Raw genomic sequence first — 23,353 nt, 5'->3', positions numbered from 1 at the left:
AGTGAACGAGTTAGGTCAGTTTGTGGTGCGACTGACATATTTTACTGAAAAATTGTGTATTTTTCTAAAAAATTTAAATACTTACCATACCATACCATGCATGCCATGCTAACCTTATAAATAAGAATGGGAGGTTCTACCTCCATCCATGTGCTAACTAATAAAATTAAAATAGGTATGTAGACAATTTATGTAATTTCTTTTTTCTTTTTGTTAAATTTTAACATACTCTACTCAGCAAGATAATTAGTAACATTTTTATGTTAAACTTAAAGGAACTAAAGGAACGTTAATTACATAATTGGTAAGAAACAAAAATCGTGAAGATCACAGATTTACATAAAACTTACACGGTGTAATGATGACTAGCGGGATGCCGTGCTTCGCGCGGCAACCACGCTAGAAGTCATTGTGTATAAAATGCCGCAAATGTAGCGTTGAGTACGGGGGTGAGGGGATAAGTGGAGGGCTGGGTCACAACACAAATCACTGTGCTTTTGTGAAATAATGTTATACACTTGTGAAGGTACTGCTTTATATACACACAGCGCAGTAATATACCGTGACCTCACACACACTGGTCGTGCTGTGACAAAGCCAAAACGGCTTATCGAATCCTAAAGAAGGAAAATCAGAACAGTGACATTTCAAAAAGACATTGAAAAACTCAGTTATTACTATTGATGTTACCACTGCTATTTTGTTGACAAACACAATTTGTTGACAGACAAAGTTACTGCTGTTGATGTTTATCACTTTTAATTGTTGTTGAAAAAACTGGAGTCCACTTAAACCCCAAACAACTCAAAAGTATGTTTACTGTTCTTGCATATATGTGACAAAATTTATATCATTGGCTCTTGCACATTGAAGTATTTTGTACCAGTGTTCCCAATTTTTATTGATTCCAATATGCCTAAATAGTCCTTCATTTAGCAAGCCATTTTATTATATGAATTCCTCGAAAAAGGGAGGATGTGAAGGTACTACTTTATATACACACAGCGCAGTAATATACCGTGACCTCAATACGTCACTAGGTCAATCCAGGTACTCTCCCCAGTAAACAGTAATCTTGTATCTTGTATGAATCAGTCACGTCAATAATAAATCATTACATTACTCCAGAATATATGTCTACCGATATAGTATTATTACAACACTTGCCCATTTCTTTATGTGATTTATAAAAGGAAAAAAAGTGTTAAAAGTCAACGGATGCAGGTAGTGCTCTGTACCCGATAGAACTTTGGATCATTGTAGCGTTGCTCGAGCGGTCTAGAGTCTTCGCTATACATGTTGTAGCTAGATTTTTCTGTTCGAAACCGACACACAAAAATAAGTGACTTGAAGCACAGTGTCTTTGATTTATGTGACTAAGAGATGGTGATTTATTCTGATTCGCCTTCTCTTTTGCTTATAATATACTTCTTTTTAATGATTCTTTCCTTTTAATTAAGGTTAATATTTAATCATATCCTGGGTTTGCAATTACTGGCCTGCTCTTAGATTTGTTGCTTTGCCATAACCCGCCAATTCACATCTACTCGCTGCCTCTAGAAATGCTTACTGCGACCGCTGCTGAATACGCGCCACATACTGCTCATGTGATTTCCACGCAGGGAGCATGCGCTGTACACATGTCATGTGCACAGCGAAAACTGAGCCAGTCATTGCGCCCCCAGGGGACTATTTTGCCACAATATTTAAATCAGAAAACTGTGTCTTTTTGTATAGATAAAGAAGAAAATTATCCTTTTCAAATATTTTTGGTTTAATTTCTTTCAGAATTTGAAGACTGATACCATGGAGACATAAGTCTGTATTCTGATGGAAACACACCTCTACAAGCAACCAATCAGATGAGTGGCAGGTCATTTTAACTACAGGCAGGTAATTTTTTGACCAATCACATTTTGTTACCTAGGAGCAGGCACCTTTTCAACCAATCATGTTTTGGTACCTAGAGGCAGGCAACTTTTGGACCAATCAGACTTTGTTACCCACACGCAGGCAACTTTTCGACCAATCAGCTTGTGTTACCTACAGGCAGGAAACTTTTCAACCAATCACGTTACCTAGAGGCAGGCAACTTTTCAACCAATCAGCCTTTGTTACCTACAGGCAGGCAACTTTTCAACCAATCAGCCTTTGTTACGTACAGGCAGGCAACTTTTTGACCAATCAGGTTTTGTTACCTAGGGGCAGGCAACTTTTCAACCAATCAACTTTTGTTACATACAGGCAGGCAACTTTTCAACCAATCACCAATTAATATTTTGTTTAAATATGATTGAGGTCAAATATATTCAGAACATAATAGATGCAGCATCGTACATAACCAGATACTTCTGGTTGTTGATCCATTTTTTTGTTCCTTCCTGATCGCCAACAAAACAAAAACCTGAAGTTTTAGCTTGAAAGTACTTCATACAAATTTGACACCATCCGTTAATATTTAATTAGTTTCCAAAATTGATTTATTTGCTTTATACTTAATATTGACATTATATGTCCTACATTATTTTGTACCTTTAATCCTTAAAAAACACTTGTTGTATGTTAACTTTAGTTTTCATCCCTCTTACCAAGTAAGTTAAAAGAATTGTATATAGTTATGACAGCCGAGGCACTGTACACTATTGGTTATTACTCAAAATAGATGTTAGCATAAAAACTTACTTGGTGAGAAACGACTTCCTCGGAAGTAACGTTGAGAAAGAGGCAGTTTCTCACTCAAGTAATAAAATACTTCAGGCCTGTAGCTTTTTATTAGGCATCCAAAAGCACACAAAGTAATGCAACAAGGCTGTTTTTTCTTTCGACATTCTCGTGCAACTTGATGACCAATTGAGCCTAAATTGTTCACAGATTTGTTATTTTATGCGTATATTGAGAAACACCAAGTGAGAAGACTGGTCTTTAAAAGGTGCCCAGTGCCTTTAAATAGAATGCAAACCCTTGCAGCGTTTGAGGAATCTGACTTTATACTGCACTGTAAATACCAGTGTTCTTTTTTTGTTATCAAAGTTACTTATTTTCATTAATGGTTTGGTCTGGAGTAAAGATTCCTCCCCTGTCTTTGAGATATGGGCAAGTCCAAATCAGTGACTTGTAGGGCAGAGATGCCAAGTCCAGAGGCCAGCTATGCGCGAGATTTTTCAAAGCTCAACCCCCCCCCCCCCCAAATGCGCGAGTCAGAGCCCAAATGCTTGAGTCTCACACCTAATGCGTTAGACTTGGTAGGTCTGGTAGGTCTTGGCGTTTATTTGAATTTTTAAGAAGTTTTTTTTTCTTTTCTTGTTTTTTAAATCAAAGTTACCTATTTTCACTAATGGTTTAGTCCTGAGTACAGGTTCCTCCCCTGTGGGGGTATGGGCAAGTCCAAATCAGTGACTTGTAGGGATGGGCATTTATTTGATTTGCAAGAATTGTTCTTTTTATCAAAGTTATTCCCGTTATTCAGTGAACTGTGCATTCTATTGGTAAAAACCACTGAGCTTATGTCCTATTGTCCAGTGACTTAATTCACATAAAACAAAAACAGCCTATCCCAATTTTGATAACATTCCTAAAGTTGCCAGCTCTAGCCAGGGAATGCTAGGGTAACGTGAATTGGCCACTATGGGATAAGCCAGGCAACATCATGTGTGGAGGAGTCTGTACACTGGACTGTACTAGGTGCACTGCATGCTAGCATCAAACCAGAGTAAGTTTCACTTAAATGAAGGTGCTGACGTGAAAGACCAGTTTTCTCACTTGGTGTATATCAACATATACATAAAATAACAAATCTGTGAAAATTTGGACTCGCTTGGTCATCGAAGTTGCAAGAGAATGACGAAAGGTAAAAACAGTCTTGTTGCAGAAATTTTGTGCTTTAAGATGCCTACAAAAATATTAAAAGATATTCAGGTCTGAAGCCTTTTAATATTTGAGTAAGAAATGACCTCTTTCTCAAAAACTACATGACTTAACAGAGAGAGCCGTTTCTCACAATTTGTTAGACTATCAACAGCTCTATATTGCTTGTTACCAAGTAAGTTGTTATGCTAACAATTACTTTGAGTAATTACCAAAAGTGTCTGGTGCCTTAAGGACCTGCTTAAACAAAAATGTCAAATCGTGAACTTTGCTGAATTCCACTTAAAATGTTTTCGTTGAATAAGGAAATCGAGTCATATGATTATAAATAGGTTTCAATTGTGTAAAAAAACAATCAATTTGTATGCCCTTGTCCAGAGCTTTTCTGCGAGATTTGCGAAAAGCCCCGTTACGTAATCACTCTCAAAACGTCATAAGTAGATAAAGCCGCTTTGTTGCAGCGTGGATGTATAACAAAGCAAACTCCCACAAATGACGTCAGCGGCATTGTCCTTTGACGCCAGCTCTAAACGGCAGAAGTGTTTTTAGTTTTTCAAAAAACCTTTAGGTAGGGGCCTGATTTTTTAATCGATAATTACGAAAAGTTCAGAAGTGTACACATATCAAAACTACAATAAAATGGTGAACAAGTGCATTAAAAACAAGTAAAAATACAATTTCTGTTGAAAACATTCCGCTCAGGTAGCTGTTTAATAATGCTTTAGAAGGAAAGTCTTTCCTTCTTTTAATCTACTCGTTTGTTTTGCTTTATTCTGTACAGCCAGGGATCGCAAATAGGTTTGCCTCAGTTTGTTTAACACATAATAATTGGTAGGCATTTGTGGTAGCAACATGTGTAAATCTCACGTAAGTAGTGTGTGTAGTAAAAAATGTTTTACGTTAGTCAAAATTAAAGTGCAATCCTAATACAATGTAAAAAAATTCCTCCGTTGCACTGTGTACAAATTGTGCCTGCAGGAAGTCCAGGCTCTGTGACCTTTTTTTGTTAACATGGTCTTTACTCTAGGAGAAATCTAAATACAATTTCTTGCCAATCTGCTGAGTAACACTTAAAATAACTGAAGAATAATTGATGTAACGTTTTGTCACACACAAATTAAAATATGTATTATAGATGTTAATTAAATCATTCAAACACAATGCATAGAATGCATATTTCGGTTGTAAATACCGATGTATTTGTGAGCTGTGAAAAGAAATATATAAAGAACAAGTTATTCAACATTTACATGAACAATTACAGGAACAAAATGTCACTTCTGGGAGATCATTACATTAGAAAGATACAGAAACTTTAGTTTTCTGTAGTTCGTAAGCCTCATTTCCAAACAGAGGTTTTTGGTTAAAACTTCTCTAGCTTCATCAGGCCTGGAATACCACATGAAGGCCATGTCCTTCGGAGCCCCTGGTCGTGGCCTCGGTGCCCATAGAAAAGTTTCCCATAGGCTTCAAGATTTTCAAATGGAAAGCCCTTTACAAAAGGAAAATGGCCTCGCAACTGATTATCAGTCATATTATATTTTCAAGTTTGTTGGTTTTTCTTGTCCCAAAAATGTTGCACAGATTTGTGAGATTGTTTTACGTGGTTCATACAGTTAATGGTAATTAAAGCATCACTCCACAGTCATGGATTTCAACAATATTTCCATTATTGCTTAAAAATGCAATGGTTGCCAAATGTGGCTGCTTTAAAGGAGATCAGAGCAGGCATATTTTAGTTGATTTTAATTATATATCCATAACACAAACTTATAGATGGCATATGGACAAGATAATAACATTACACGTCCTTTACTGAAAAGTACCGGTAAATCTGTCGTGAGTTGTTTAGCGTGCATCACTCACAACACGGGACCTATTTTTACGTCTCGTCCAAAGGACCCATATGAGATAGTTATCATACTATCTTGAATCATGAGCCATTGTTGACTCCTACCTAAGGAGGACAGTCAAGCTCCAAATTTATTCCGGGACAGTCAACTTGCTGATGGTGTCTTTGAACTCCTGCTGGATTTTCTTGAGTTTGTCTTGTCCATCCGGTTGGAGAAGCTCGATAGCAGTCAGTGCTAGAGCCTTGGCTTGAATCAACGTCGGGGCCTGAGCCTCGGGAGCACCTTCATGGAGGAAAATATAAAAAAGCTGATTCAGTTCAGGAAAGTAGGGGACAATGTGTACAACGTTTGCACATCATGCATCCACTTAAAGGGACACGTTGCCTTGGATCGGGCGAGTTGGTCAATGAAAAGTGTTTGAAACTGTTTGTAATAAAATGCATATGGTTAGAAAGATGTTTTAAAAGTAGAATATAATTATTGCACGGTTTTCCCTATGCCATTTTGTGGAGTCAAGTTTTTGACTCCGTTGCCGAACCCGTTAAGTAAAAGGAAAACTATGTAATTTCGAGGTATGTTTGTGTGGATCATTTTATTCTACTTTTAAAACATCTTTCTAGTCATACTGATTTTGTTAACAAATAGTTTTAAACGTTTTTAATGGAACAACTCGACCGATCCAAGGCAACATGTCTTTTTAATATGTCAAATTAACATGCAAAGTTTGTGAACTGTTCATGCATTAACTTAGCAATGTTAACCACCACCAAATATACATCATATGCAACAAGGGGCAAGTGTCTTGTATTCCCAAAGTCTGACTTGTTGGATTTTGCAAAAACATGACCTGCAGCATAATGTATTCGCTCGTCCCCAGCGCCTTGCTTTAACCAAAGGCGCTGGGATGGGCAAACGCATCATGCACGCTCATCGTTTTAATAATGTGCAGTCCCATCATGCATCACACTCACACTGCACCATATTTCTATGCCCTGCATACATGACGTACTTCCTGAACAAGAATCTGTTCTAGGGATTAGCCCATCCCAGCGGTCCTGGATAGACTGGCCACTGGGGCCGAGCGAAAATAATGTATTGTTTTAATAGAATAGCTATAGAATATTCCCTAACAGGAATACACAATCTGACAAGCATGACTGCAGTAATGCTTCTAAGTTTACAATTTGGGGTATAAAAACTTGTATATCTTTTTACACCACATTACTTCAAAGTGAAATGTTTCTCAAAATACTTAATACTATCAAAAGCTGCTGTATGCTTTTAAACACAACTTTTTGTTGTCGTTAATTTTAAGAGTGATAACCAAATGTATACCTTCTTTAAGGGCAAAACAAATCATGGATCTAAAATGAAACTGTATTGAATAGCATCTGTGAGAGGAAAACAAAACCGGCAGAAAAGAAGCAGACAAACAAAGATGTAAACATTGCATGCAGGCATTACAACCATTGTAATTATGTTATCTAGGGATTAAGTGTATGATTGGATAAACTAACTCTACGTATTAATGTACCTGCAAAGACTGTGAAAGATCTGGTATGAATAGACCCATCCCCTTGTTCGACAGCAAATTTAGGTTGAATACTTGGCACAACGTAGGAAACATTTCCCATATCAGTTGATCCCCTCTCCTTAATTTCTCATCTGTGTTTATCTGGACACTCAGAGAGGATGCCCAATCTTCATAAATGGATGCAAGACCATCATTGGACACTAGGTTAGCATATGCAAAGGTTGTTTCAAACTGCACCTAATGCATGGGAATATGTACATGGTATTTAGATTACGGGGTGTCGTGGCCAAGCGGATAAGAGAACCGAACTCAAGCTCTCGTGTTTTTGTTCAGCAGAGTGTGGGTTCGATTCCTGGTCGTGACACTTGTGTTCTTGAGCAAGACACTTGACTATAATTGCTTCTCTCCACCCAGGGGTAAATTGGTACCTGTGAGGGCAGAGATGGTTCATGTGATAAGCTTAGTGCGCCACATATTTGGCAGCACATTCTGTAAACTCACCGGCAGCGGAGATAGTTAAAGGAATGAATTGACGCCCAGTGAACAGGTGTATGTCAGAAGCACTTTCAGACCCACTTCGGGTGAATATTATTAAGATTAAGCTTGTACCCCCCCCCCCCCACCAACCCATCAAAGACAATACAATTCTAGTATGAAATCTGTGAGGACAAGTATAACCAAAATTTTGATGTTTTTTAATTGACATTCTATTCTATTATGTATAGTGTTTCTTTATCCAAGTAAGTTCCTTTATGAAATTTTGAGCATTTTCTATACTGAGGAAACCTGTGGAAACAGATGACTAGTTGCGTTTCATGATAGAGCCTGTTTGCAATGAGCACCCTTACAGATGGGTAGATCGAGTCTCGGATGTAAGCTAAGCACAATTGGTTTGGAATCATTACTTTTTCATTTTGGTTAAGCACTGTGTATACTTTCCCAAGTCCTGTGAAAAAAAGATCACAGGCATATTACTTGGTTGGGATTCGAACCCTTGACCCTTGAAATTCTGGAGCAGTGTCTTACCAACTAGACTACCGAGATTGACGGGTATCTATAGGTAGTTCGAATCCTATGCTTTGGCAGCAGGTACCGCAATGATAGAGTCATTACTTGGACCCTTAGAAGCGCGTTCCATCAACAAAATTTTTACCGAGATTCGCTCTTCAGATATTGTACTTACACATGTTCATGTAGCATAGCATTGCGCATCGACACCATCCATTAGTATAGCCAAGATTAACACAGGGCCATGCAAACCAATCTTATCACAGTCTAAACCTTTTGGATGCTGAGTTATGTTGAATTGAATTGATAGACAGTGAACAGTCGGCTGATACATGCACTTTCCATATGATTGATACCTTTTATATTTTTACCTGAAATAGCACATACATGTTCTTAGTGTGTTGCCTATTTCTTTTACTTATTTAAACACTCCTTCAATTTAAATAGTTTTTACTTATTATTTGTATGCATAGTCTACATTCAGTGTTTTACTTGGAGGTTAACGGTTCTTATTTGTCCTTTCGATTCCTTTAAGTTAGTGTTTGTAGTTTCATTGGGTTTTTTAAAGATTTTTTTTTATGGAATTCCTGTTTATGCTTACAATTGTTTTATATATTTTGGTATGTTTATGGCTACTTGTTTTACTTCTTTTAAGCTGTAATGCGCCTGGAGCGGTTTTGAGGCAAATTTTTGCATTATTTATATGCTTTTTAAAATTATTTATTATAAGCAGTGTTTCAAAATTCAGCATGTGAGAAGTGTGGTTTGGGTAAATATGTTTTAAAGACACTGGACACGTTTGGTAATTGTCAAGACCAGTCTTCTCACTTGTTTTATCTCAACATTTATATGCATAAAATAACAACCCTGTGAAAATTTGAACTCAATTGGTCGTCGAAGTTGCAAGACAATAGTGAAAGAAATAACACCCTTGTCACACAAAGTTGTGTACTTTCAGATGCTTGGTTTCGAGACCTCAAAATCTAATTCTGAGGTCTCAATATAAAATTTGTGGAAAATCACTTCTTCCTCGAAACCTACATTAGGCCTACTTCAGAGAGAGCCATTTCTCACAATGTTTTCTACTATCAACAGTTCCCCATTAATCAGGTTTTATGCTAATAATTATTTTGAGTAATTACCAATAGTGTCCACTGCCTTTAAGGATAATATTTTGAATCATAAAGGAACAGGAGGCACAGTACAAAGCAAGCAAGGAAAGAAACAAGACAAACATGCAAAGGAAAAGATGCAAAGCAATGTTTGAAACATTACGCCTTCGGACATTCAAAACCAAATGGGTCTGTACATTCCATAGAGGACTTGCTATTTTGATGGTTGCGTGAAATCACTCATGTTGTGTACCTGCCACAACCTCAAAATCATATGTATGAATGTTGGCCTTGTCCGTTAAATAGAACATCGGATGTATCCCGGGGACCACATATGAAGCGTTGCCGAAATCAGTCGAGCCTGTATGGTTTAAAATGTACTCAAGCTCCAGTCCGTATTCCTTTGCGTACTTCTCATATATGGACACAAGACCAACGTTGGTCAAGATATTTGCGTAGGAAAACAAATCTTCGGTTTCAACCTAAAAGTACAGTTAAAACAAAAGAATGGGACGGATTGACTTGTGTTACTGTTGGAACTTCCTAAAGAATGGGATGGATTGTGTTACTGTTGGAACTTCCTAAAGAATGGGACGGATTGTGTTACTGTTGGAACTTCCTAAAGAATGGGACGGATTGTGTTACTGTTGGAACTTCCTAAAGAATGGGACGGATTGTGTTACTGTTGGAACTTCCTAAAGAATGGGACGGATTGTGTTACTGTTGGAAATTCCTAAAGAATGGGACGGATTGTGTTACTGTTGGAACTTCCTAAAGAATGGGACGGATTGTGTTACTGTTGGAACTTCCTAAAGAATGGGACGGATTGTGTTACTGTTGGAAATTCCTAAAGAATGGGACGGATTGTGTTACTGTTGGAACTTCCTAAAGAATGGGACGGATTGTGTTACTGTTGGAACTTCCTAAAGAATGGGACGGATTGTTTTACTGTTGGGCACTTCCTAGGCACAGGCTGTTTGATTATTAAGGGCACGCGCTTTGTGCAACAAAGCTAAGTACCTTTAAGACCATCATAATAACTTTCGATTTATATAGCGCCTAATAACTAACACTTAATTCTCTAAGCGCTTTACATTAGTGCCCTGGTCATAGGGCCATTAACATCCCTTTTTTAATGTTTCTCAGCTCCCTTGGGAGTATACAACCTGGGCAACAGTTTATATCGCAGGTACACATGTATTCCCCTGGGTGAAGAGAAGCAATTATAGTAAAGTATCTTGCTCAAGGACACAAGTGTCACGACCGGGATTTGAACCCACACTCCGGTGAAAACGCACCAGAACTTGAATTCGATGCTCTTAACCACTCGGCCATGACACTCTACAATGGTTTGGAACTGTATCTTTTGAGGGCGTACTTCATGTTACGAGCCTTACGCTCAAGACCATGGTGCGCAACTGTTCACCTATTAAGGGCAGGCTTCATGCTTGAAGGTTTGCCATTCTTGTTTTTTCCCTCCTTCTTAGGACTCCTTTAAAGTTTTTTTTGTAGTTTCAGTATTGTTATTCTAGGGGTTCGAGGATTTCCTGTTTATACAAACAGTTGTGTCATATATTTTGGTATGTTATTGGCTGCTTGTTTTACTTCTTTTAATCCTTAAAGCGCCTTGAACGTCTTTTTTAGTCAACATTGGTACTATATAAATGCTTTTTATTAAGTGATTAAAGAAGAATGAAAAGCCAACACCAATGTGATGATTAGAAGCAATGGCATGACTTCAAGCTGAAGGAAGTCTTCTAGATTATTTCAGTGTACCTGAGGCAGCAGTGAATTCACGTGTGTGATTCCCAGCTGTTGTCATAATGCTATAACTTGGATGTATTCCGGGCACTGTGTATGACACATTGCCAAAATCTGTCGAACCAGCCCCCTTAGACACTTCGAAAGAGTCCGTACAGAACTCCTGTCCAAAATCAGTCATATATGCCTCGTACGCCGAGGCTAGACCACCATTTTGAATGATGCTAGCATAACTCAGCACAACAGCAACATCGATCTAAGCCAAAACAGGAGTGTTTAAGCATAGAATGAAAAACAGAGGTCCATGTAATATAAGGAAGTGTCGTGGCCGAGCGGTTAGGAGCACTCAATTCAAACTGTGGTGTTTCTGATCAGCAGAGTCTGGGTTCGAGTCCCAGTTGTGGCACTTGTGTCCTTAAGCAAGACCACTTAAACATTGCTTCATTCTTTGGATGGGATGTAAAGCCGTCGGTCCAGTGTGTTTGTAACGCCCAGATGTTCCTGGTTTGATTGGCAGCATACTGCACCACAGCACCTTGTAAACCATTACGTGGTGCTATAAAAGGATTAGGTCTCATAATTCTAACGGAGTCCAACATCTTGCATGCTATATAAGAAGCCACTATTATTATTGTTGTTATCATCATTATCACTATCATTATCACTATCACTATCACTATCACTATCACTATCACTATCACTATCACTATCACTATCACTATCACTATCACTATCACTATCACTATCACTATCACTATCACTATCACTATTATTAATATTTCAAGATACTTCTCCAATTTTGATTCTTATATAGCATACCCAAGAACTCACTAGTGCTCTAGAGATAGAACATTCACAGTCTACACTGCTAAAGGATCAAACAATACCTCAAACACCAAGTCGACAAGCTCGATAACACAATTTAGTCAAACCTCCCACTGTCTAACCATTCAATATCATCCACTGTGGGTTTCAAATGATAAATAAATTCTGCCAGCCTGCAATATAACATCTTGTGGTGAATGTACACAAGTAATACACAGTTTGTTCTGTGTACAGCTGTACCACCACACACGACCCCTGAAAAGGTGTTACCATAGTAGGAGGGTTAACTATCGGACTAACCTTGCATTCTGAGGCCACAGCAGCACCCTCTGCACATGCTAGAACCTTACGCTTCACAATAGCAAGTTCCCCCTCATTCAGAGCTCGTAAAGAATATGTTAATTCTGCTTCCTCCGGAATTATATTTGGGGCGGCACCGCCATTCGTGAAAATCCCTTGGTTGAAAAAAAGAAATATATTGTGACAAATACAGCAATACAAACACACTAATCCTTTGTTGTTTTCTTGTCTACTATTTAGTGTAAATGTTTTCTATACTAAATTGATAAACCATATATTATTTTGGTTTGTAAGCAGTTTGCAACTTCTACATCCCTCTTTTATCCTAATATTAGATAGTCAATGTATAGGTGTCCAGATTCAATCAGGGTGACCAAAAGACAACCACACCCTTTTAGCTGTGACATGGGGTGTCATGGCCAAGCGGTTAAGAGGTCCGAATTCAAGCTCTGCTGATCCTGTTCATCAGAGTGTGAGTTTGAATCCCGGTCGTGACACTTGTGTCCTTGAGCAAGACACTTAACTATTATTGCTTCTCTTCACCCATGGGTAAATGGATACCTGTGAGGGCAGAGATGGTTCTTGTGATTGATTTAGCCGAGTAGCGCATTTGATGCACGAGGCTGTGTACTCCCCAGGGAGCTGAGATGGTTTAAGGAGTGCATTAAGGCCCAGTGACCAGGGGTAATATCTTGAAGCGCTTTGAGACACCCGTAGGGAGTGAAAAAGCGCTATATAAAAACTCAATATTATTATTTATTATTATTATGCACCCACGGAAGTTTAAAGACACTGGACACCTTTTGTAATTGTCAAAGACCAGTCTTCTCACATAACTTCAGAGGGAGCTGTTCCTCACAATGTTTTATACTATCAACAGCTCTTCATCGCTTGTTACCAAGTAAGTTTTTATGCTAACAACTTATTTTTTTAGTAACTACCAATAGTGTCCTGTGCCTTTAAATAGCACAAGTATTTTACTTACCATGGATTCTGCAGTCTGGTTTTATCTGTTGCCTCATATTAGAGATTGCCTGATAGCACATAACGGCTGCATCCAAAGCATTGTTACCATCCCAGGGGGAAGCCGCAGCATGAGATGCTTTGCCGTGAAACTTGATTTTCAGTCTAAATAAAACAAAAAGTTTACTCTCAGTGATAACACAGTAAGACCATGTCCGAAGCAGTGACTTCGGCTAGGGCTACGGCTAGATTGCACCTGCCTGTCTATTCTTCAACACATGCTGATCCTAGCGGTAGCTGTAGCCAAAGTCGGACATTGCCTAAGTATCATATAGTGAGTTTGGCACTTGGGTACTTCACCAAATGCTTAGTCAGTAATGTTTCTGTCATACTAGCATTACCATTTTGTTTTATACAACTTCAATTAAAGCTGATGTGCGGAGTTAGCTAATTTGCTTTAAGCCCATATGTAATCTGGTATTTGTTTATAAATCCAAATGGAATCAGTTTTAACTGTTTGGTCATATCCTGTGTAATGAAAATGTCATGAACAAACGTAATAAGCGGGGGGGGGGGGGTGGTTACATGTGTTTATTACACCATGTTAAATATAAAGTTACTCTCACTTAAAATTAAAAACTGTGGGTGACCATCAAACTCACAAATTGTAGTTTGAAAGTTTGATGTTTGAGGCACACATGACTGATCAAGATTTGGTTTCTTTCATTCGGAACGGGCATGGATACATGTAGCAATTACAGACATTTTATGGCATGATTTAATGAAATTCTTACGCAATGACTGACAACGCGATTGGGCTAGGCACGTTGTATCTGTAGGGATGAGCCATCATGGCCACAGCGATGTCATCAAAGACGTTGGCCTTGATCAAGTACTTCTTGCCGCCACCATCTTCCTCTGCTGGAGTTCCCAGCACTGTCACCTGGTGATAGAAACACAAAGCTATGTGTCAAATCTTTATCACTTTGTAGGCGTTTTAATCGTGGTTCAATGAACCCCTACACATCCCTCAGACTTTCAAAAAGTACCATACTTTGGGTTGTGGGCTTGAATCTCAGTCAATACACAAGTTTTCTACAGTAAGACACTTTTAATACTCTAATTACATCTCATCACCAATGAGTAATTGAGATAGCTGCAACTGCAAGGGTAGAGATTGTTGATGTGAATGGTAAGCACCCTCCTTTTGGCTGGTGGTGCTGCATACTCCTAAGGAGTTGAGACAGTTTCAGAAATGTTCCAGGCCTAATGAACTGAGCAAGTAAATAGTCTAAGGTGCTTTGAAGACATGGTTTGAAAATCAAACTCATTGTACAATAATTATTATTTCAGATTGCAAACTTTTACCTTCCCATATTTATTTCCATTTGCCTCCAATGCTGCTTTGATGGCCAACCCAGCAGCGACTCCACACTCTGCAATCAGGTTATGACCACAAGCATGGCCAATCCCAGGCAGTGCATCATACTCACAGATCACACACACATTAGGTCCCGCGTCATCACAACCAAATGTCGCCCTGGGAATTTGATTTTAAGAATATCAAAATAAAAAAAGTTAAAAGGGACTTGTTTGAGTAATTAAGTGCCCTTTTTGTCACATGTTATGATATTGAATAGTTTTGAATTTCCACTAAATAATATCCATGGAGTGAGTGAAACACAATGAGCCTACAAAATTTAAAGTCTCGCATGGAATTGAAACCAGCCGTTCCAGGCAAGTTCAAACAGTGTTCCCTGACTGTAAAGTACAGTCGGTAAATATATACGGTGTTACATTTACACAGTGTTAGTATAGAATACACTTTGCCCTACCCTCTAAAAATTGCTGAAGTATGATAAATTGCGTTGTTTGTAATCTTTGATATTTCTATTTCAATTTTAGTTGAAAGGTTTATCAAAAAGTTCTATTTGCCGGTTAGTGTATGGGGTAGTGTTTACCATGATACTATTTTGATTTGCAAAAACTAAATCATGCGAATAGGCCTACATGAAAAGTCCTGTCGTTTCCGCCATATTTTCTTTCTTTCACAACCTCCTTCAGTGATGATTTTATGCCCTGGAAATATTTTAATTTTTTGTTTACCTGAATGCTGTTTCTAGCACAAACTTGCGTTCAACTTTGAAGCCTTCTTTCTCCAAGAAGTCTGTAAGTACCTCATGGGCGTGGTGCTCGTTGAAGTTGAGCTCAGGGTGTGACCAGATGTCCTGACTGAGAGCGTTTAAGTCTTCAGCTGATGCATCAATCTTGGCTTTGGCTGCCTCCTCCATGATGACAATTGGATTCAAAATACTTCCTGGAAAACGAGCAAAATTATAGGAAAGATATTAAAATATTATATGCTCTTCAATTCAAGATAAGAAGTAAGCTTTCTTCTTTTTTTTTTCCTTTTTATAAAGCGCAGCCTTCAAATGATTGAATATACGCACTGCGTGTGTGCACATGGGTTGGTTTGAGACAACAGGAATATTGTGTCAGGTGCAGTTAGAATTATTAGAGGTCTGTGGTGCTTTCTAGTGAACAGACCCCATACAACTACGGCCCTTCGTATTGGGACGCCCCCCGCCCCCCCCCCCCCCCCCCCCAAATTATAGAAATGAAGATTGTAACCATTTTGATCCTCCCGATGTCAGTCAGTGATTATGTAAAGAGCTGACACTGCCAGAAATTTATAGCAAACACTCGACAGTAACACAAAACTTGCAGACAAACTATGATGTTTTGTTACTTAATGTATGTGGTTGTGATGTGATGCTGTGATGAGATGAGAGGATTTTTAACTATAGATATTAATTCATCACAAATGAATGAACAAACAAGTCGTATTTGCAGGGTTTTTTTTCTCTATGGGGGATAGGACAGTCAGTAGAGTTAAAATTATCCTGTGTGTGTGTGGGGGGGGGGGGCTATCGTCTCCTACGCTACGGCAGACGATAGTGAAACGAAACCGCATAGTTCTAGGAGTAGTGTGTGGGCGTGACCCTTAACTATTCTCTTGGTTTTCTTTACTTAAGTTTATAGTTAAACACCCTGCATGGTCACGGGCCATGGTCCTAAAACTTTGATGCCACGCCCACCCATTCTGTCTCCACCTCCACACCACCAGCTGGAGGTGAACTAAAAATGAAATCATTTTTTGAATACAAACACACTTTTTTAATGACGATATTCCTCAAGTTGTTTCACTTACCGTAGCACAATGAGGAGAGCACAATAACTCAAAAATGTGCTTGCTCGTTTTGGTGTTATTCTATGTAAACATCTGTACAAAAAACATCGTTTGCCCCATCAATGACAGAATGATGGATGTGTTTGTTGATGTAGTAAGCCTAAATAGGCCGTTTTCGAAACCACGGCGTCGGCTCCAGTAATTGGCTCAGACTAGCTTGGCCCCGCGGTTGTTTTGAAAATATTACCCGAGCTTTGCGTACGTGCCTTTAGGCTCCAGACGAGAAAACGGAGCCCAAGCCGTAGTTTTCGACAAGGGCTCAAAGTTAGCTGACTGAAGCAGGCGAGATTCTTTGCCGCAGCGCGCCACCACCCGTGCACGGGGCTAACGAGCAGCGCAGGGGGGCTAGCCGACTGCGCGCTATGGTGGCGATAAAAAAAAGACTAGCTAATCGAATCGGCAGTCGTAATGCGTGTTTGACAGATGTCCGTTAGTCTTAGTGCAAGACGTTGGTAATTTCGCGATTGTTCCACCAAGTGAGGGCGTTTCTGAAAGCCAGGTACCTTGTCCCTTTTCGAAATCACCTTTTCAACTTCAGGCTCCACCCTTCTGCTGTTTACATGTTCACCTGACTTGTCACATGAACGAAATTTGTTTTGACCCCAACTTAGAATTGTCCCAACTTTAGTTGGGCTGGTTCAAGCTTGAGTGTTTCAGTTGGGCGTAATAAACTAGTCTTGTGAGAAGACCTTCTCACGTTGATTTGTTACAACTTTCTAAACGTTGAGGGCGCTATCACCCACGATTCGCTCTCTCGACACGATATCCACACGTGTTGTGACAGCGGATTTTTGTTAGCGCCCTCCACGTTAGGGAAATTGTGACGAATTAACACACAAGATACTCTTCAATTTAAGACCAGTTGGTTACAGATCTCTTAAACCCAGCTGCAGTTGGGCCGTCCCAACTGGAACACTCAAGTTGGAACGGGGGCTGCGGTGCTGAGCTCTCCATGTGTGGTTCAAGATATTGTGTCAATGCCATGACTGTTAATCTGTCAGCGTCAAACCTTTTGGACAGGTAAGGATATAATTTCACTATTGCTCCATGATTTGACCTAAAACAAGGGAGATAAAGTGATGTCCGTATCATCATCTGCTCTGCAACTTGGCCTTCTATCTTGAACACCCATCTGTTTGTATCCAATGGAACAGGCTAATGAAAGAATACAAAAACTTTTAAACGAAATACATACTTAGTTGAAATTTATAAAATCATGTGGAAATTATGAGATGAGTGGCTGTGGCAAATATTTGTTTTGTTTCAAGCAAGGTAACACACAAGTACATGTCAGAAGACTACACATTCATTTCTCATTTTATTTTGAATAAAGACAAAAACAATTGTTAGAAAATTATTGTTGGTATGCCAAAGCTTTCCTTCGGCTTACATTGTCTGTAAACTTGCCTCCAAGTTTATAGTTGTAATTCTCTTTTTAAGCTATTTTATGATACAAACCTACTTTTTTATGAATGTATGTATTCAGGTTATAAATTGAAATGTGTAGTTTCCCATTGCAGTGTGTATGGTTGTGTAGTTTCCCAGTGAGTTGTGTACGGTTGTGTTGTTTCCACATTGAGTTGTGTACGGTTGTGTAGTTCCCCACTATGTTGTGTACGGTTGTGTTGTGTCCCATTGAGTTGTGTACGGTTGTGTAGTTTCCCATTGCATTGTGTACGGTGTGTAGTCGATCCCCATTGAATTGTGTATGGTTGCGTAGTTTCCCATTAACTTGTGTACAGTTGTGTTTCCCACTGCGTTGTGTATGGTTGTGTAGTTTCCTATTGAGTTGTGTACGGTTGTGTAGTTTCCCATTGACTTGTGAATGGTTGTGTAGTTTCCCATTGACTTGTATATGGTTGTGTAGTTTCCCATTGACTTGTGTATGGTTGTGTAGTTTCCCATTGACTTGTGTATGGTTGTGTAGTTTCCCATTGACTTGTGTATGGTTGTGTAGTTTCCCATTGACTTGTGTATGGTTGTGTAGTTTCCCATTGAATTGTGTATGGTTAGTGTAGTTTCCCATCTGACTTGTGTATGGTTGTGTAGTTTCCCATTGACTTATGTACGATTGTGTAGTTTCCTTTTGACTTGTGTATGATTGTGTAGTTTCCCATTGACTTGTGTATGGTTGTGTAGTTTCCTATTGACTTGTGTATGGTTGCGTAGTTTCCCATTAACTTGTGTACAGTTGTGTTTCCCACTGCGTTGTGTATGGTTGTGTAGTTTCCTATTGAGTTGTGTACGGTTGTGTAGTTTCCCACTGCGTTGTGTACGGTTGTCTAGTTCCCCATTGAGTTGTGTATGGTTGCGTAGTTTCCCATTGACTTGTGAATGGTTGTGTAGTTTCCCATTGACTTGTATATGGTTGTGTAGTTTCCCATTGACTTGTGTATGGTTGTGTAGTTTCCCATTGACTTGTGTATGGTTGTGTAGTTTCCCATTGACTTGTGTATGGTTGTGTAGTTTCCCATTGACTCGTGTATGGTTGTGTAGTTTCCCATTGACTTGTGTACGGTTGTGTAGTTTCCCATTGACTTGTGTATGGTTGTGTAGTTTCCCATTGACTTGTGTATGGTTGTGTAGTTTCCCATTGACTTGTATATGGTTGTGTAGTTTCCCATTGAGTTGTGTACGGTTGTGTAGTTTCCCATTGAGTTGTATACGGTTGTATTTGCCATCCCATTGACTTGTGTATGGTTGTGTAGTTTCCCATTGACTTATGTACAGTTGTGTAGTGTCCTATTGACTTGTGTATGGTTGTGTAGTTTCCTATTGACTTGTGTATGGTTGTGTAGTTTCCCATTGACGTGTATGGTTGTGAAGTGTCCCATTGACTTGTGTATGAATGTGTAGTTTCCCATCGACTTGTGTATGGTTGTGTAGTTTCCCATTGACTTGTGTATGGTTGTGCAGTTTCCCATTGACTTGTGTACGGTTGTGTAGTTTCCCATTGACTTGTGTATGGTTGTGTAGTTTCCCATTGACTTGTGTATGGTTGTGTAGTTTCCCATTAACTTGTGTATGGTTGTGTAGTTTCCCATTGACTTGTGTATGGTTGTGTAGTTTCCCATTGACTTGTGTACGGTTGTGTAGTTTCCCATTGACTTGTGTATGGTTGTGTAGTTTCCCATTGACTTGTGTATGGTTGTGTAGTTTCCCATTAACTTGTGTATGGTTGTGTAGTTTCCCATTGACTTGTGTATGGTTGTGTAGTTTCCCATTGACTTGTGAATGGTTGTGTAGTTTCCCATTGACTTGTATATGGTTGTGTAGTTTCCCATTGACTTGTGTATGGTTGTGTAGTTTCCCATTGACTTGTGAATGGTTGTGTAGTTTCCCATTGACTTGTATATGGTTGTGTAGTTTCCCATTGACTTGTGTATGGTTGTGTAGTTTCCCATTGACTTGTGTATGGTTGTGTAGTTTCCCATTGACTTGTGTATGGTTGTGTAGTTTCCCATTGACTTGTGTATGGTTGTGTAGTTTCCCATTGACTTGTGTATGGTTAGTGTAGTTTCCCATCTGACTTGTGTATGGTTGTGTAGTTTCCCATTGACTTATGTACGATTGTGTAGTTTCCTTTTGACTTGTGTATGATTGTGTAGTTTCCCATTGACTTGTGTATGGTTGTGTAGTTTCCTATTGACTTGTGTATGGTTGCGTAGTTTCCCATTAACTTGTGTACAGTTGTGTTTCCCACTGCGTTGTGTATGGTTGTGTAGTTTCCTATTGAGTTGTGTACGGTTGTGTAGTTTCCCACTGCGTTGTGTACGGTTGTCTAGTTCCCCATTGAGTTGTGTATGGTTGCGTAGTTTCCCATTAACTTGTGTACGGTTGTGTTTCCCACTGCGTTGTGTATGGTTGTTTAGTTTCCTATTGAGTTGTGTATGGTTGTGTTTCCCACTGTGTTGTGTATGGTTGTGTAGTTCCCATTGAGTTGTGTACGGTTGTGTTTCCCACTGCGTTGTGTATGGTTGTGTAGTTTTTCATTGAGTTGTGTACGGTTGTGTTTCCCACTGCGTTGTGTGTGGTTGTGTAGTTCCCCACTGCGTTGTGTACGGTTGTATTGCGTCCCATTGAGTTGTGTACGGTTGTGCAGTTTCCCATTGAGTTGTGTATGGTTGTGTAGTTTCCCATTGACTTGTGTATGGTTGTGTAGTTTCCCATTGACTTGTGTATGGTTGTGTAGTTTCCCATTGACTTGTGTATGGTTGTGTAGTTTCCCATTGACTTGTATATGGTTGTGTAGTTTCCCATTGACTTGTGTACGGTTGTGTAGTTTCCCATTGACTTGTGTATGGTTGTGTAGTTTCCCATTGACTTGTGTATGGTTGTGTAGTTTCCCATTGACTTGTATACGGTTGTGTAGTTTCCCATTGAGTTGTGTACAGTTGTGTAGTTTCCCATTGAGTTGTATACGGTTGTGTTTGCCATCCCATTGACTTGTGTATGGTTGTGTAGTTTCCCATTGACTTGTGTATGGTTGTGTAGTTTCCCATTGACTTGTGAATGGTTGTGTAGTTTCCCATTGACTTGTATATGGTTGTGTAGTTTCCCATTGACTTGTGTATGGTTGTGTAGTTTCCCATTGACTTGTGTATGGTTGTGTAGTTTCCCATTGACTTGTGTATGGTTGTGTAGTTTCCCATTGACTTGTGTATGGTTGTGTAGTTTCCCATTGACTTGTGTATGGTTGTGTAGTTTCCCATTGACTTGTGTATGGTTAGTGTAGTTTCCCATCTGACTTGTGTATGGTTGTGTAGTTTCCCATTGACTTATGTACGATTGTGTAGTTTCCCATTGACTTGTGTATGATTGTGTAGTTTCCCATTGACTTGTGTATGGTTGTGTAGTTTCCTATTGACTTGTGTATGGTTGTGTAGTTTCCCATTGACGTGTATGGTTGTGAAGTGTCCCATTGACTTGTGTATGGTTGTGTTGTTTTCCATTGACTTGTGTATGGTTGTGTAGTTTCCCATTGACTTGTGTATAGTTGTGTAGTTAGCTGTTCCGACCTTCCGTCGGAACAGGTTTTGTTTTCGTCAAGATTTTTATTATTTTTATTATTATTATTATTATTCTTTGTTTCCGCCTAAAACCCATAGCGGTTGTACAGCGTTTTTGTTTAGGCCCCTACTCCTACAGTATTAGGATAAAAAAGTTATATCATATCTCAAATGGAAGCTTAGAGCCTAAGCTTTATTCTAATACAAAAGTGTAAAAATTCTTCATTAATTAACCACGTGGTCTTCATTTGAATTTTCAATTTGTAAACTTGATGCAGTCACTTTACTGTTATTGTGAAATATTCTCTTTGATAAATGCCGTACAGTATGTACCTATCATGAGTTGTGACTTCTTGAGATGAGTCTACACGTTTGAACATAACTGGATGCAGTCACTTCCATGTTATTGTTAAACATTCTCTACGGTAAATGCAATTCAGCATGAGTTGTGACTTCTTGAGAGGAGTCTACTCAAGTCTCTTTTTCTTGTTTTTCTACATACGTTCTGGACCACAGCGCAGTGTCTGTTTCTTCGTTTCCTAACCGAGTTCCTAACCGAGTTCTGGACGTACACGAAGGCATAGGGTTTTAATATAAATACGGGTACGTTTTTGACGTTGACGACATACCATGGTGTCCACAGAATTACACTTAACTTAAACAGTTTGAAGATAATGATAGTTGAAAGCTTCCCTTAAAATATTACTTGCTGTGGTGTTGTACTTTTTGAGAAATTAGTGAAAAAAACTGTCAACGTATGACGGGGACCGAGTTGATTTGGGACCGAGTTGACCGGGTTCGTTTTTGAGAAATGAGTGAAAAAACTGTCAATGTATGACTGGGACCGAATTAGTTTGGGACCGAGTTGACCGGGTTCGTTTCAGGCGGGTCAGGCGACGAGCGTGGACGACGAAAATAGAACGCCTGGGATTTGGAATCTTTTACGGGTGAAGTCGGGGACCATTTGCCTAAACTAATTCAAGTATTTCGCTTTCTTTTCGGAAATTATACCATGACATACAAAAACTCTTTGGCAGGAATACAAAAGCAGCGATGTACTATGCTGACGTTTCTCTTGTGGTTGAGTGGGTCACTTGTATAGAGCTGCTTATAATAAATAGGCAAAACATTTTGCTTTATAAAAATGCAGAAATTGAGCAGAATAGTGGCTAAATGTTAGAGACATGCTTATATAATCAATAGGCAAAACATTTTGCTTTAAAAAAATTGGAGATGAGCAGAATACCTTGATTCACAACTTGTACTTGTATTTGCTGTGTTTAGCTGCTTTTTGTGGTTAAAAAGCTTTAGTGTAGTTTGGTTCTGGGCCAATGGCTTTTATAAAGGAAAGAATCGCAGCGCTTACGTAATCATGGAATTGTGCTTGCGCTAAGCGTATTTAACAGCTTAGCAGGGAATGCGTTCTTTAGCGTCACAATTCGCAATAAAAAAATGCTACAGTTGACTTATCTGCTCAACTCCTGCAAAACTTTCACTGCGAAAACAACGGTGACTTAAAAATTTCATTTGCATTCGCAGGATTATACCCGTCGTTTACTAACGTGCAAAAGTAGGCCAGGGCGACTAGTGTGCTTTAGTGTTAAAGTCGCGACTACAAATTATTATTTGAGTCGCGACTACAAATTATTATTTGAGTCGCGATTCTATTTTTCTTATGAAAAATCTTGTGCGAATGGGCCCAATGTCGTGCTCTGCTCTGGAAGCAAAGATTCAGTGCTTAGCAGAAGCAGTGAATTCTGCGCTTACGTCCAGCGAAATACACTGCTGAGCAGGGATTTCTTTTGTTTGTGTGCTTCCAAGCTCGCACATTTTATTCTTCGCATGCACATTAAGCAGGAAATGGTGATCGTAGG

The 23,353-nt window shown here is 39.1% G+C and overlaps 1 protein-coding gene and 1 long non-coding RNA gene across 3 annotated transcripts in view; one reads left to right on the top strand and one right to left on the bottom strand.

Moving 5' to 3' along the window:
- Nucleotides 1–23,353, top strand: part of LOC139943688 (uncharacterized) — a 46,773-nt gene that overhangs the window by 868 nt on the left and 22,552 nt on the right. Inside the window, exon 2 of one of the 2 annotated variants that reach the window (XR_011786879.1) lies at nt 1,789–1,893. This is a non-coding gene — a long non-coding RNA (uncharacterized lncRNA). Of the gene's footprint in view, nt 1–1,788; nt 1,894–17,340; nt 17,491–23,353 lie in introns of those variants that run through there. The other variant, XR_011786880.1, reaches the window with a different exon arrangement.
- Nucleotides 2,375–16,580, bottom strand: LOC139943677 (xaa-Arg dipeptidase-like). The gene is made up of 8 exons (XM_071940418.1): nt 16,432–16,580; nt 15,327–15,537; nt 14,589–14,760; nt 14,015–14,163; nt 13,243–13,385; nt 12,258–12,412; nt 9,625–9,853; nt 2,375–5,999 (listed from the first exon to the last, which is right to left on the bottom strand). The coding sequence occupies exons 2-8, from the start codon at nt 15,509–15,511 to the stop codon at nt 5,848–5,850; spliced, it is 1,185 nt and encodes a 394-aa protein (XP_071796519.1). The 5' UTR covers nt 15,512–15,537; nt 16,432–16,580; the 3' UTR covers nt 2,375–5,847.

Source organism: Asterias amurensis, chromosome 11 (assembly GCF_032118995.1).
Source record: "Asterias amurensis chromosome 11, ASM3211899v1".
NCBI lineage: Eukaryota > Metazoa > Echinodermata > Asteroidea > Forcipulatida > Asteriidae > Asterias > Asterias amurensis.
This window is presented reverse-complemented; position numbering and strand designations above follow the sequence as displayed.

What these genes read in the sequence shown, in the direction of transcription:
- LOC139943677 (XM_071940418.1), bottom strand. Translation starts at nt 15,511, where the DNA reads ATGGAGGAGGCAGCCAAAGCCAAGATTGATGCATCAGCTGAAGACTTA. An exon ending in ATCGCGTTGTCAGTCATTGC is followed by an intron (nt 13,386 to 14,014) that starts GTAAGAATTTCA and finishes TGTTTTATTTAG; the next exon opens with ACTGAAAATCAAGTTTCACG. An exon ending in TGATTTTGAGGTTGTGGCAG is followed by an intron (nt 6,000 to 9,624) that starts GTACACAACATG and finishes TCCTCCATGAAG; the next exon opens with GTGCTCCCGAGGCTCAGGCC.